Source organism: Symphodus melops (assembly GCF_947650265.1).
Source record: "Symphodus melops genome assembly, chromosome: 16".
NCBI lineage: Eukaryota > Metazoa > Chordata > Actinopteri > Labriformes > Labridae > Symphodus > Symphodus melops.
This window is the reverse complement of record NC_136706.1, coordinates 10,054,443-10,068,790: the sequence shown is the minus strand read 5'-3', so window position 1 is coordinate 10,068,790 and position 14,348 is coordinate 10,054,443. Positions and strand designations below refer to the sequence as shown.

General features: G+C 41.4%; 1 protein-coding gene across 1 annotated transcript in view; it reads right to left on the bottom strand.

The window, feature by feature from the left end:
- Positions 1 to 452: 452 nt before the first annotated feature.
- The window catches only part of LOC306836603 (uncharacterized protein), a 16,785-nt gene continuing 2,889 nt past the window's right edge, over positions 453 to 14,348 (bottom strand). Inside the window, exons 3-12 of the mRNA XM_079363779.1 lie at positions 14,264 to 14,344; positions 13,527 to 13,853; positions 12,849 to 12,985; positions 12,570 to 12,760; positions 12,396 to 12,488; positions 11,684 to 11,779; positions 11,321 to 11,428; positions 10,822 to 10,992; positions 9,235 to 9,345; positions 453 to 2,129 (exon numbers count right to left, since the gene is read on the bottom strand). Of these exons, the coding sequence (XP_079219905.1) occupies positions 1,426 to 2,129; positions 9,235 to 9,345; positions 10,822 to 10,992; positions 11,321 to 11,428; positions 11,684 to 11,779; positions 12,396 to 12,488; positions 12,570 to 12,760; positions 12,849 to 12,985; positions 13,527 to 13,853; positions 14,264 to 14,344 (2,019 nt within the window). The 3' untranslated portion in view covers positions 453 to 1,425. The remainder of the gene's footprint in view (positions 2,130 to 9,234; positions 9,346 to 10,821; positions 10,993 to 11,320; positions 11,429 to 11,683; positions 11,780 to 12,395; positions 12,489 to 12,569; positions 12,761 to 12,848; positions 12,986 to 13,526; positions 13,854 to 14,263; positions 14,345 to 14,348) is intronic.

Genomic DNA, 14,348 nt, shown 5'->3' with positions numbered 1-14,348 from the left:
TGTCTCACTGATAACCAAAACAATGGTCCATAATCAGCTGACGATCTTTTGACCTTGTTGTGACTTCAAGACTAGAAATGGTTATAAGATATATATACATACAGATATTAAGTACTACCTCACTTGCAGAGACCTGTAAACCCTGTTGTCCATGTGGTGCAAATACAGCTTAAGTGACCTATCATTTTAATTTTTACCTCTCCATGACTCTTCACTCATTAGCATTAGGATCCCTTGATATGAAACAAGCGGGGAAGCACAAGTCCAGATGAATATCGGCCGAGGAAACTGACACTGCTATCACTCTTGGGATCTGCAAAGAGTTAAAGGCAGCTTGTTTCTTCCACCATATGGCAAAGAAAGATGGCGGGTGGCAAAGATGGAAAATTAAACATTACATTTACACAGTGTGTAACTGAGAGGGGTGAATAGCCATGATGCAGGATAACATGTTGCTTACAAACCTTTTTATTTCATTTTACAACCTTTCTTTATGCCCACTATTAATAGACAGACGATACAGGAATAAACAAATACTGTTAGCAAAGGCGCTATGGTAAAGTCTTTAAAGTATAAAGCACACAATTAAACAAGTACAAAGAAGAAGCATGATTTAGAATTTTAACTTCCTCCCTCGGAGATGATGATCTGTCTTTAAATTCAAACAGAAGACACAATGTGATCATTCATGATACTGAAACCAAAACAAACATGTCTCTAACTCCTGAATCTCTCAACTCGGTTATATTTTCACTTTTAGTAATAACTGCATAAACATTTTGTTGTATTTGTGAAAAATGCTCCACGCCATCATGATAGGTTTCCAGAAAACTTCTTCTGACTTGCAACGGAAACTTTGCAATCCTTAGCAGCAGGATCAGGGAGCGGCTATATTTAAGGCACAATCTGTAAGCTAATTGTAAACCGACTACAAACATAAACAGTTAGAACCTTCAAATCAGCAACACGTTGATCAGCATGCTTCCAAAGAGAGAAATATCAAAGCTGTTATCTGATCAAATATTCTGTAACAGCAATATTTGTGAAGGTTTGAGTACAACCAACTATTATATTTTGAATCAAACGCTTCATGCATTTCATTCCTTATTTCAATTAAACTGCTAAGTGTTCAAATAGAGTGAGTCTTTGAAACCCTAAATAAAGTTTATATTGCATCACGTTCATATTGTTTACATCGTTCTGAAACGATTTACTCTTGCTGCTCAGGCTGAAGGCAGATCATAGACTGAGGTAGAACTTTATCACTGCTAGAGTCGCTATTTACTCTTTTTAATACTGTTTTTATGATGAAAGAAGCAAACTGTGTTAGAAATGTGGGTAACACTGCAACTGAACTGCAGTTTGGCTCCACTGGAGGTTCTTAAAGGGCTTTGAATTGGGGTTTCTGAACAGATTATTTTATCATCAGGGCTTCCCCTGAGAGCATCTGGGCTGAAAAGGTGCAGCAGTAAACGGGTCATCTAGGCCTCGTCCCCCGATGGTCCAGGCATGAAGAGGCCCCACAGCTACTGAACCTACAGCAGCCTGCTGACCGATCCTGGAGACCACCCGATGCACGGCCACCGGCTGCTGGAGCAGAGGGGCCTCAGGGCGCGGAGCGGGAGCACGATCACCTCGAGACTGAGGAGCAGCGGGAGAAGAAGATGCTCGGACCAGGTGACAGTGTTTGAGGGGTCGGATCTGCTGTGATCCAGACTTCTTAAATACGTGAGTGTTGGTAGAAGCAGCTTTGGTGGTCTCCTGCCTCTTTCCAAAGGGCGCCTGGAGGAAAACATCAGATGTGTCGGCAGGTTTATGACACGAAGCAAAGGAGGAGCTGCCGAGTGCCATCTTGCTTTCTTTTTTAAAGGGAGCCAGCTGGAAGACATCAGAGGGGACTGGGCTGCACTGGGATGCTGCTTTAGCAGGTAATAAATGCAGGCCAGTGGGAGTAACTGGTATTGTTTGGTGTTTTAGGCTCCTTTGATCTGAGGGCTGCCCGCGTGTATGATAGACACATGGCGCTGCCGTCTGCTGGATCCCCTGACTCTCTTTCTCTTCAGTGAACAGCACAGGCGCCTCGGCCCTCGCCGGTTGCTGTGCGTTACTGTTGAGCTCCCTCTGCAGGTCTGTGTGGAAAAGACGGGACAACAGGAAGAAGAATGCTGAATTTCCTTCTTATTATATCTTATAATACAGTAATATTACATTCTTAAACATTGTATGCATGCATGAATAAATAATATAAAACACCACAAAAAGGAAGAAGGAATGTTGTATAGTGTAAAGAGCAATTTGACTGACTTTCAGAGTTCAGTCGTGTTCAGCTGGCTGTTTTTGTGTTCAAAGTGTTGCGATGAGTCATTTGTACTCTGTGATAGACAATACAGCGGCTTTCTATTCAAAGCTATCGAGGCTGGTTCCTCTCATGTGAACGCACACTGGCATAAGTTGTTTAAATGAAAACGTTTTATTTAAATAGTATACTGTAAAAGGAAAACAGCAACAAACGTGTTCAAGACTGAGTTTTAGAGGCCAATAAGTATTCAGTAAAAAAAACCAACCTATGAATGTATTATGTACCAGTGATGTGAAGGCTATATTTCTATTTTTAACATTGCAGTGACAAAACATTTTTTGATTTTTTTACCTCTGAATAAACGTGTGTTCCCTCTGCAATAAAAAACCCCCCCAAATATGTTGGGCTATTCATCAGTCGGGCTATAATTAGAATCCCAACCCACTCGGCAGAAGAAGCTGTTTCTTGGATTACATTTTAATCAGGCAGATATCAAGTCATCCGTAATAACAAAAGAAAAAAAAGAACGACATTTAATGGGGCATGAAGTTGAAGTTTGCTCTTACCTGAGTCGATTAACCTGCTATCTGATCAGAATCAGAAGTGGGTTAGTGAGTTATAGTGTAATCCTCCTAATGTGCAACAATTGAACAGATCATTAACCTGATCTGATTCTCTCCTCCAAACACCTCCATGCAGATATCTTCGTATGAAGCTTCAGAGCTTTGATACTCCGGCCATTTTTAACACATTCACACTTCATTAGAACTCAACTTTTATAAAAGGCACGACATAGCTGAGAAATGCTACGCTATAGCACTTGTTTTCTATAAGCTCTTTTCACCAGATCACGTTAGTTATTGACTTATTGCAAGAAAACTAAAGTCTATTGATCAAGATTAATCTGCCAGCTTCAACAGATGTCAAGATGAATTGAGGCTGATCATGTCAGACACACAGTAAAACTATTCATTATTGTGTTTTGATCAAGGGCCAAGAAGATATGGTACTTCATATTTAAAGGGATACTTCACTCATTTGCATGTTGCATTTCATGTAAATGGGTGAAGTATCCCTTTAATAAGAGATAACAGTCAGGGCGTTGTCTTATATCAGAGAGAAAACAATCATGTTTGTCTCTTTTAAGAAGTGCTGTTGTACTTGAAAGCTGACTTGGTCTCAGACTGGATGGATTCCTGAAGACCAGTCAAGACCACCACTTATGGCTTGTTTTTCACATCTTTACTGAGATTACAAGGAATACATGATTCAATCAATTCATTCATCATTTGATTTTTATCCCACGGTTAAGGCCGTAACCTTCCCGGTGTTACGGTCTAAGTGAATGACACACTTCACACAAGGTGATGATTTAACTACGGTCTTGGTCTTGGTTTCGGAGCACTCTGGTCTCTGGTAGGTCTTTGTCTCGGTTAGTGGGATCTTGACTAAAACGCTACTTGTTCGCTAAGAGAACTGGCAGTCTGTAGAGTTCTTTTACAATATTTTGTTTAAATATGAAAAAATAAAAACTATTTTAAGCAAACGGCAATAAAAGAATAACCACAAGAATAAGAACAGCTGTTCTTGGCATGTCAAAAGGTTTAAAAATACACCTTTTGTCATAAAATTATATTAGTCAAAAATACTGCAGTATTTGAAAAAAGTGATTGATATCACTCCAAAAAAAAAGTGAAGATATCAAACATATATAAGAAAAAAATGGAAATCTTACAATCAATACACCACACATTGACATTCACATTTGTATTTTATTTGCCATCCCTTTATAATTCTTTAATTATCTCACAAAAATAGAAGGAGCACATGATACCACAGCTCTGACGCAGGTTTGGGCCATAAAGACAAAGAGGCGTCTCAAAACACTCAATAGTTTTCAGAGAATGGACAGCGTTCGTTTTTGGCAGAACAACAGAGGAGATGAGGGGCTTCTGTTTCACATCGAGGACTAATCTCACTACTTTGCTTTAGCTTTTTAAATCGATCACGACAGCACATTGGCGGCTACAGGGAGAAAGCTCGGGAGTTGCATAGGTTCAAACAGTGACTGCTAATGTTGGGAGTCGTTCAATGAGAGGATCCGAAAGAAGATGATGACAAAAAAACCCCCCAAAAAAAAACCTTCACCTGTACATGCAGTCTCCACAGGACACCCAGCAGAGTGTTTCTCTGATACCAGACACTCCTTTATTTCCTCAAAAACTGAAATGACTCTGACTTCTAATAAATGAAATTGAGATGGGCAGAAAAACGAGATATGTTCATAAATAACCTGAATGTCAGTCATTTTCTTAAATTCAGTTTTTAGGGATTCATCTTTCTGCTGCTGCTTTGAATTCAGTCATTTCTAATAGAATCATACATATTGCAAGTATGTACAGTTATTGGATAAATCATAACTAGCATCTGTAAACCTTTAAAGGAAGTTGTCTTCTTTATTAGCACTTAAAGCCGATACTGATATGGACGGAGATATGTTTCCACAGAGGAGTATTGTAAAACGTCTGAGGAACTTTCGGTTTGTTGATTTTGGCGCCCCCCTGGGGACAATACGACCCCTTTTTTTTTAATATATATATTTTTTTATTTAAAATCGCCATGCTGATTCTATGCAGCTTGCTTTCTTTTTAAACTTTTTTTAAAACGCGTCAAGAATCTTTGCTGATTCAGCAGCTGCTGATAATAACTTCAACTACCCCGCGGCATCATTTACAGCCACTCAGAAAAACGTCATAGAAATAATCAATCTTGTTGCTGATGGTCTTGTTGTCTTTTGTAACTCATGAAGAGAGAACGGTTTTGCTTTCAATCCGTTTCATAACCGTCTAAAATCTTCTCACAGGAGACTTCAGTGGATCTTACCGCATGCTCAACAGATTTATTCTTAACATGGCAATAAAAGAAAAAAAAAGAAAACACATGGAGGTAGTCTTCCTACTGCGATGTGTGTGGGAAGAAAAAGAACTTTGTTTGATCCTACATAAACACTTATATTGCTGATTGGAGCTGATATTTCAAACCCTGGGCAGCTGATTGGATGCTGCAGCAGCAGTGTTGTACCTTTCACACGTCACAGAGCCCCTCACACGTCACCTATCAAAGTAGATCTCTAAACTGTAATATGGAGCTCAGACTTTCAGCGCACAGTAAGGAGCAGTCTCAGCGAGAATAATGTGGCTCTAATTTCCTGAGAGAATTTAGAGGAGGAGGGGGGGGGCTGTGCTTTCAGAAGAGACTTTCATGACAACGTGTTCACAGCCGTCGCCATGTTTTGCAGCTAACAACAACACAAGTAGGCTACCAGAAAAATCACATCCAACAATTCTGACTCCACGCACACTCACACATACTTATCTTAACACTGTATATCAACACACATGAACAGAACATTCAACAACACTGCCATGCGTTTTCATATGAACTCTGTGATCACTAAAGGAAAAAAAAAAAAAAAACAGCAAAGCTTCACGGAGCACAATTCAAAAGAAAGTTCTACTTCAGCGATGAAATGAAACAGATTTTTTCGATCGTCAGCGCCCCTCTTCTTTTTTTCTTTTTTTTTTGTTCTTTCAGAAAACTCGTAACTGTTTGGAATAAAAAATATAATCCTTCATAGGTTCACGTTTAACAAACAGAACGCAGGCGCACTTTTTCTTTTTCACACAGAAGAGGGAATAAGACATGGGATCAAGGCCTAACCTCCAGGTTGAACAAAGACCGGGATTATCATCTATACATTAAAAAGTACCGACAATAATAGAGCAGATAAGAACCAAGAAAAAAAAAAAATAAAAAAAAATAAATCTCAACACACAATTCCACAAAGAGGAATGAAATATGTATATAATCTTCAATATTATTCAGTGGATTATGGTGTTAAGAATCATAGATATTGTTTTGTAATTATAGACTAATATTTATTTCTTACATTCATTCTCTAACACTCTATTCATATTAACATTTATTAACAGGAAAACCATGTCATTGATGGGTCGTATATATATATCTATACACAGAGTGCATGTATAAAGATATGTATACGAGGTTTCACAAGTAAAGCAATATTTTCCACGAGTAAAGCTTTATGACAAGGACTTCATATGTACACCACTCGGATGGCGTGGAGAGGAGCCTGCAGGGGTCACAGATATCTATTTACATCAAGTAGGCGTAAACAAATGACAGGAATGTAGGGAGGACTGCACAATGCAGGATGGATGCTCGTGGTGACATGAGAGGGAACATAAGTGAGCGAGAAACATTTTTGAAAATGCCCTATTAAAATCATCTGTCTGTGCCCCCGAGAGCCACTTAAAATAACTACTTTCATTCTACTATCTTCTACTTCTGTTAATAATTTAAAATTATCCTCTTGAGTTCATGCGTTTTCTACTGATATGGCACACCGTTTTGATCCAGAACGTTCCCTTGCTGTGTTCGGGGACAAAACTGTCGCTTTATAAGATTAACAGTAAATGAGAGCAGGTGCCTGTGAGTGAGTGGAAATCATATGTGGTTGTTCTACTCAGAGTTCAGCTGGTTTACCGTCAGAGCTCCAATCATCTGTACTTTGTGCCACATGTTGGATTATTCATAGTATCATGTTATTTCCTGCTCAGACTAAAATTGACATTCTTTTTTGAAAGACCTCTCCAAACTTTCTATAGCGCATGGTGCAGGTGCTTTGAGAGCACATTCTACCACGATTTGTTTGGTTCAATAACAAACAATGTGGAAGCAAGTGATGGCACGGAAAAGGTCTTTTTAAATCCCTCAGTCTCTTTGAGGTAACATGAATGTTACTGTGACATGGTCACGTTACTTTTACCAGCCAGGTGCAGTGTGTTTCTGAAAATGCAGGGAATTTACTTGAGATGAAGTTTTTGGTCGGTCAGTGACGTAATCTGCTGCCTCAGATTGGCGACGCGCCACAAATGAGCCCGACCACGCGTCTCAAACCGATCCCTGCCCACTCACACTCCGTGAGCTGTGTTCAGGTGGAGGGTTTGAATACAGCGACAGGCTTTGGGACTAACTCCCCCCTCACGCCTATGGAAACAGGAACGTTAATAAAGATGGTTTTATTCCACTTAAATAACATGTCGCCCACATAAATACAGGCAGACTCATTAAAACCGTCCTCTTATATCTGACATAAAACTCCTCATCTTATCGTTTCCATTGGCTTTTTAGAAGATGATTTGTTTAATACAAGTCTTTCTAAATATACAACAGAAACGCTTCACGATCTTATAAACACAACGTGCCGTTTTCAAGACGAGATCCTGAACATATTGTCAACTTTTAGTTTTAAAAACAATCTGCATGATACTCACTCTTCTTATTTAGAGGGGTTGCAGTTTGTGTGGGTGATCATATCACAAAACTTTTACGCACAGCTCGTCTACCATGGTGAACAATAAAAGTGGTTACGCCTGTTCAGTAAGTGAGCTGGTGTCGATGTTGGAGCGTTCTGAAGACTAACACCTCACTCCACGCTCGGCGTGGCAGACCGTGAGCGCGAATGGAGTGGAAGTGTGTAGGGAGAGGTTTGAGACGTTTGAGTCACATAAGTGGCTGCAAACACATCTGCTACGTACGCTCTGCGGGCGCTTCAAACCGTGTCTGTCTTTGACCTGCAGACACTCGGGCGCTGTTTGACCAAAGTTTGTCCGTTGAGGGGCAAGTTCTTTTTTTTTCCCCCTCTCAATGACGCAGTTTTATGGCTGTCTGTTTCCAATCATCTCATTGATTTGATGCCATCTTCAGTCGACTCCATAGCAGCTAAATATTCCATTCAACAGCCCTGACAGAGGTCACATTTATGCTACTGTGCAAATCAGGCTACATGACGAAGCTTCCCTTTTAAATCAACTCTTCACTTCTTCATGGTTTAACTCTAAAATGTGCAAATAAATCAGGGGAGGAGAATTCTTTTTTTTTTTTTCCCAAAAAAAAAAAAAAGGCATACGACGACAAGTTCACTTGTGCACCATAATAACTACGACCACTTATAACTATGCCTATTGTACATCACGACAATGATCTTCTATTGTTTGCTATTAGACATAATGCAATATTGTTCAAACAAACGGGATAGCGATATTATCTCGCGATGGACGCAGATATGTTTCGAGAGGATGATGTTAAGTCTACTGGCCACTCTTGAACAGATCGAAGATACTTGATATGTGGAGAATGAAACGAAGAGGAGGCGTGAGTGAGAGAGAAAGAGATGAAGAGGTGAGGAGAGGAGGGTAATGCGCTCGCTTCGGCAGAGCAGGCGGGGATGAAGAAGCACTGACAGACCGTTTCTACTGTGGCAGCTAGAATGGAGATAACAGCTGGGAGGGTGCAGGAAGCTAGTCATGGCAACAGTGTCAATTGCAGTTATGCTATGCCAGTCTATAATCCAGTGTTACAGCTTCTACGGAAGGGATGGGGGAGGGGAGAGGGGGGGCCTGGGTGGGCGCCTACAAGTCGATGAGCTGATCCACCAGCATCATGGAGCGAGCCAAGCTGGGCAGGCTGGATTCAGAGCCGCCACTGTTACTGCGCGAGTGGCCTCCTGAAACTGGCCGGAGAGACAGGGAGGTGGGGTGGGGGGGGGGGGGGTGGGGGGGGGGGGGGGGGGGGTTGGAGAGAGAGAACAAGCACACGGAAGGGAGGAGAAGCAGAGGAGCAAGGGGTCACAACAAGCAGTTAAGGACAAGGAGAGAGGTTGAGAAAGAAGGAGAGAAAAAGAGAGAGCAGAATTTATCCGTTTACCTCGAGTGGTTTCGTTCTTACGACTTTTTCATTAGTCATTCAATGGATCAGCATGCAACTGAGAGGAAACCCCAGTAAAACAGCACGTGTCTTCAAAACCCAAACCTGACCCACCTGAGCTTCCTTGAGAGACTGTAAACGCTTACCTTGGGAGTTCTTTCTGCCTGTGACGGGAATGGGATCAAACTCGTCCTCTTCGCCGGCCTCTGCTCCCTCTTGCTGGGGCTCCAAGTCCGAGACCAGGAGAGATGACGAGTCTGCAGGAGAGAGGAGAGACAAGGCTGAGGACGTGGGCAGGGATTTTGTTTCTGATTGCGGTGGTGTTGAGTGAAGACAAAGGACATTGTTGTTGGCCTCCTAAAAATAGAAGAAAGCTTCCAAAAATGATGAATAAGTCTAAAAAAAAACAGACACCAGGAGCTCTCGAGGGGTACAAAGAATATGTTCACATGAGGAAATATCAGTAATCATTACAATCAAACTGCTTATGCAGAGTCAGGCAGTGATTGAGCGCTGGACTATAATGCTTGAAATGTGATTGAAATCATTTAAAATGACAGAGTTTTTAGGAGCTCTTGAAAGGGAGAACTCTATCTCGCAGCTTTAAACGGATTGGATTTAAAACACGGAGCGTGACATTCGGAGTGGTTTAACCCTTTCCCTACCAACTGTGGAACTGTTCTCATTTTAGAGTTCTTTTGGCTCTTTTCTGCCATTGTGGATCAAGGGACTTTGTTGGATTACTTCTTGTGTTCAAGGGCTCTTGAATCTAAATCGTAGTTCCTGTACTGGATTATAAAGTTCTATTCTGCTCACGGCCTCCTCATTGTTCTGTAACAAAAGAACAGGTTAAAGGCCTTACTCATTATGGCCTGAAGCACTGACAGTGTGAAGGACCCTATTGTTTCCCGAAGGAGTGTTTTTATTCTTCCGCGACTTTGCCGCCATTTTTAAGTGCCTGAACGTGAACAAAAAAAATCACCCAAATGTTTAAGGTCAAAAGGTGGAAAATTCGATATTTTTGTATTTTCGTAAAAAAAAGTTCGCAAAATGGTTCTTGAGCGCCCCCTTTTTGAAGAAACGCAATTGTTTTTTGTTTTTTTTCCGACTGCTTGGCTGCATTGTTAAAAGGAAGTCCACAACGATTTTTTTTAAAGTAAAAAAACGCAGTTTACAGGATACCTATTTGAAGGAACTTGTCAGAAAGCGTTCACGTGTTTGACGCAAACTCAGTGTTACTGTGTTCTAAACATGTTGAACATATTACATTGCGTGGCTTGTGGTCAAAGCTTCTCCAGCCTTGTACGAGGGGGCTCATCCGATCATTTCAAACTCAGCGTCAATTTTTTCCTTTTTAACTTGTCCAAAACGCCTCTGCATAGAAGTTTTTTTTTCCTACATGCATGACAATTTTACTTTATTGAGACCCTGTTCAAGCGATCATTATCAACTCTCAGTGTCAGCGTGTTCTAGACACGTCTAAGATCTCCTGTGGTGCGCCTCACGATTCTACAGAAAAAGGGCGTGGCCTCAGTGTACTGTCAAACTCTCATTTTTACATAAATCGAACTGTAAGGCCTGCTGCTTGGCCACGTCTTACGGTTGGACTCCCGCGGTCGCAACACTTTGGGCCCCTTCATCACTGCTTGCGGTTTTAATTTTTATATTGTGTTACAAAAGAGCTCAAAAATCAATGAAGAAACAAAAGCTGGCAAAATTCAATCCGTGTTCACCTGCTTTCGGCTGTCCAGAGTCTCCAGACAGCAGACTGAAATCATCCAAAGCAGAGGCAGCAGAGGTCGGAGCTGAGGAGACGGAGGAGGTGGCGCTGCTCGCTTGTGGAGGGGCGGACGGACCAGAGATCAGAGAGCAGCCCAGGAGAGAGTCGTCAGCAGTCAGAGGGTCTGAGGGCGAATCAAGAGCAAGACGGAAACAGAGACGATGTTTAGCTGTGGTTCATGGACAAAGTGGACAAGGATACCCTACATGCAGTGTATGCAATATCCTTCTCACTTAAGATCCTTCTACTAGTTACAAGATCTCTCCTGGGAAATCCAAATAAATAATCTCCTCTTGGACTGTAAACATTAAAAATAAAGACAATAAAACAGCATGATGTAATCTATACAGGTATTTGATTTAGAGTTGGTTTGTTTTTTTTTACAACTGTATGCCACTGAATACATTCTGAAACACGTCTGCAAAGCACCCGCGTACACACACTCAACACACCTTTTGCAGACTCCTCCACAGAGCCACCGAAGGGGTCAGACAATGACAAGAGGTCAGGAAGCATGAGTGAAGAGGGTTCGGGAGATTTGAGTCCCTCGATCAGCTTCTCTGAAGGCCGAGGGGAAAAAAAAGAAGAGAGAAGCAAACAGCAAACATTGAAAAAACTTCATTTAAGACTTTGATGAAATGTAGATGGGTTTAGAGTCAGACTGGCTTCCATATCATTGTTTATTCTTATCATTATAGATTTCTATTTCATATATACTGATCAAAGCAATGAAAACATGATTTCTACTTGTATTGAATGTAAAATGTTTGCGCAGAGAAAAAGACCATACAAAAGGTGTAAAGACAAGTATTCACCTGGAGTGTCAGACAGATCGAGGGGACGGAAAGCATCCGGCACCACCAACAGAGAAGCCCCCGAATCCACATCAACAATGGCTGATGGTTTTTCAGCTGGAAGATGACAGAAAAATGTCCAATAAACAGGGATGTGAAGATTGATCGTGAGGCAATTAAAAAAAAAAATCTATTCAAAAGGTGGAATCGTTTCTCTGAAAAAATGAATGGCAGTAGTATGGTGAAGTGTCAGCAGCTGGAGAGCAGAGGAGGTGGGTTGTAATAAGCAGGCGTTATCATAGCAGTGGAAGCATTTTGGCTTCCCCAAGACAGAAAATGAAAGACAAAAACTGTGTGCAAAAAATTACAACAAGACAGACCTTCACAAATATAACAAATCAACAGCATGCAGCATTTCATCAACAGCATGAGAAGCTCCAATCACCTCCAGATTCTCTTCAAATAAATGGAGGGCGAATCGTATCTTGAAGTCAGTATCGTGAGTTGAGTGAATCGTAACATCCCTTCCAATCAAGTTTCTTAAAGCTAACCAGACGTTCCTTTAGAGGTTTTCCCAGTGTTGGATATGACATTCTATTACTTCCAACTTATTCAGCACAACACTGGTGTAAATATGTTTTTATCTTATTATTATATTATATTATTAATCTATTATCCTTACATCAATTTCAATAAAAACAGCTCAAGAGTCTAATTTGTCACATATATTTACATATAGTTTCTTGAGATGCGTCTTCTTCAGTTGATGCCTGCAGGCCCGGTATCAGCACCTCAGAGGGGGCTGGCTCGATTTCTAAAGGTACATCTGAAAAAAGACAGAAGAAGAAGAAACGGTGTGCTGTCAACATGTTTATCACATTACAAATATGCTCAAAAACATGCGTACAAATGCAAAGATTACCAGCAGGCTTCGCTTCATCACCTCTGACTTCATCACCGGTGAGGCTGGAGAAGTTGTCGTCGTCGAACGGGTTCCATGCAGGCTGTGTGGGCGTGTTTGTTGATCCAGCTTTGCTCGGGTCCTGGCCTGCATCACCGACAGCAGTCTGGGTGCTGTTTGGTGGAGATTTTAGTGACCTTAAGTAGACCAAAAAAAACAAAAAAACAAAATTATATTATATAAAATAATATTTTTCCTTCAGGTGAAATGTAGCACACTTCTTACAGGTTCAGAGGAGCATCTCTGCTCGTTTCCTGTGGTTGCTGTGCAGAGTCACCACAAACACTGCTCAACGTGGCATCACTTGGTGTGCGTTGATGGCCTCGCTCTTCAAAAGTCTTTGGAGAAGCAGGTGGAGTCTGCTAAAAAAAAAAAAAAAAAAAAAAGACAGAGAGGACAATGTAAAAGGAAAAAAAAAACCCTAATAAAACCTCTCAAACGTATTGACATTTAAAAGTAATTGGTCTAAATTTGCGTAAGAAAGATTTGTCACAGGCATATATATATGTTTTATTTCCTGTAATTATTTGTGGGCATTTTGGGCTTTATTGGATTGGAGACAGTGGAAGAAGCTAGCAGCACGTGTTCAAGTTCAAATATCAACACACGGCCTCTGCAACAAGGACTTTGGCCTCTTTACAACAGCCCTAATCGCTGAGCTAAAGCAACAGATTTATTCTTATTGTTAGCAAAAAAATTAACTAATTCATGGTTATAATTCTTAATCTTAACAAACAGAGAATAAGAAATATGAGAACATTTTGTTTCCCAGAGTCTTTGATTGTGAAGAATTATAACAATTCAAGGACAAAGAACGCCAGGCCATGCTTCTTCAAAAACAAAAATGTAAGAAAGGTAATTCAGTCTGACAGATCTATGGATGCTAAGAACAGAGCCACTTACATTCTCTGCTGCTTTTTGGCTGATCTCGCTGCAGGGGGGCGGAGCCTGCTGCTGAGATACCTGCGGCTGACTCGGAGCGGTTTTGGTGGGTGAAGCCTGAGCCCCTGGCTGCGGAGCCGGGCCCGTCTGCTTACGTCGAGCCGGGCGCTGAGGAGGGGCGGGGCTTGATGGAGTCTGATCAGCCTGCTGGGAGAGAGGTGTGGTCTGCTGCTGAACTGCCGGCTGTGCTTGTGGTTGGATGTCAGCTTTGATCAGTGGTGACACGACCGCTGCTGCTGCTGCTGCTGGTGTATTCTCTGCTGCTGGAGCTGCCACTGTCTGCACGGGCTATCACACAAAACACAAGACAGAATATGTTGTCACTCATGGCACTGTGTGTAAACCATCTTAATACATGTAGAAGAAGAAGAACACTTTTCTGAACTATTCCAGGAAGTACTTTTGAACAGGCTGAAATGTTTCACCAGCTTATTGTTATTCACATTTACCCAAAGATCTAAACACCAGTTAGGATTCGCCAAAATAGCCAGTTGACATAAGAACATAAGGTTCTTCTCTGGTATTCTACAAGACTACATAAACTCACATTTCCTATTTCTCTCCTCTGCTCCCCCTCTGTCTATCCATATCCGGTCCATTTTGCACAATTTTAAACCAAACATAGTTTCCAGGGTTTGTAGTTATATAACCATTTTCAAAGTTCCCGTCTCTGCCCAGGGTCATTTGTCAGCGTGTACCTGTTTCTGCAGAGCCGCAGCCTGACTTGAATTGTTTTGAGACTGGATGAGAGGCAGAGCTGAAGTCTGAGCCTTCTGTGACTGC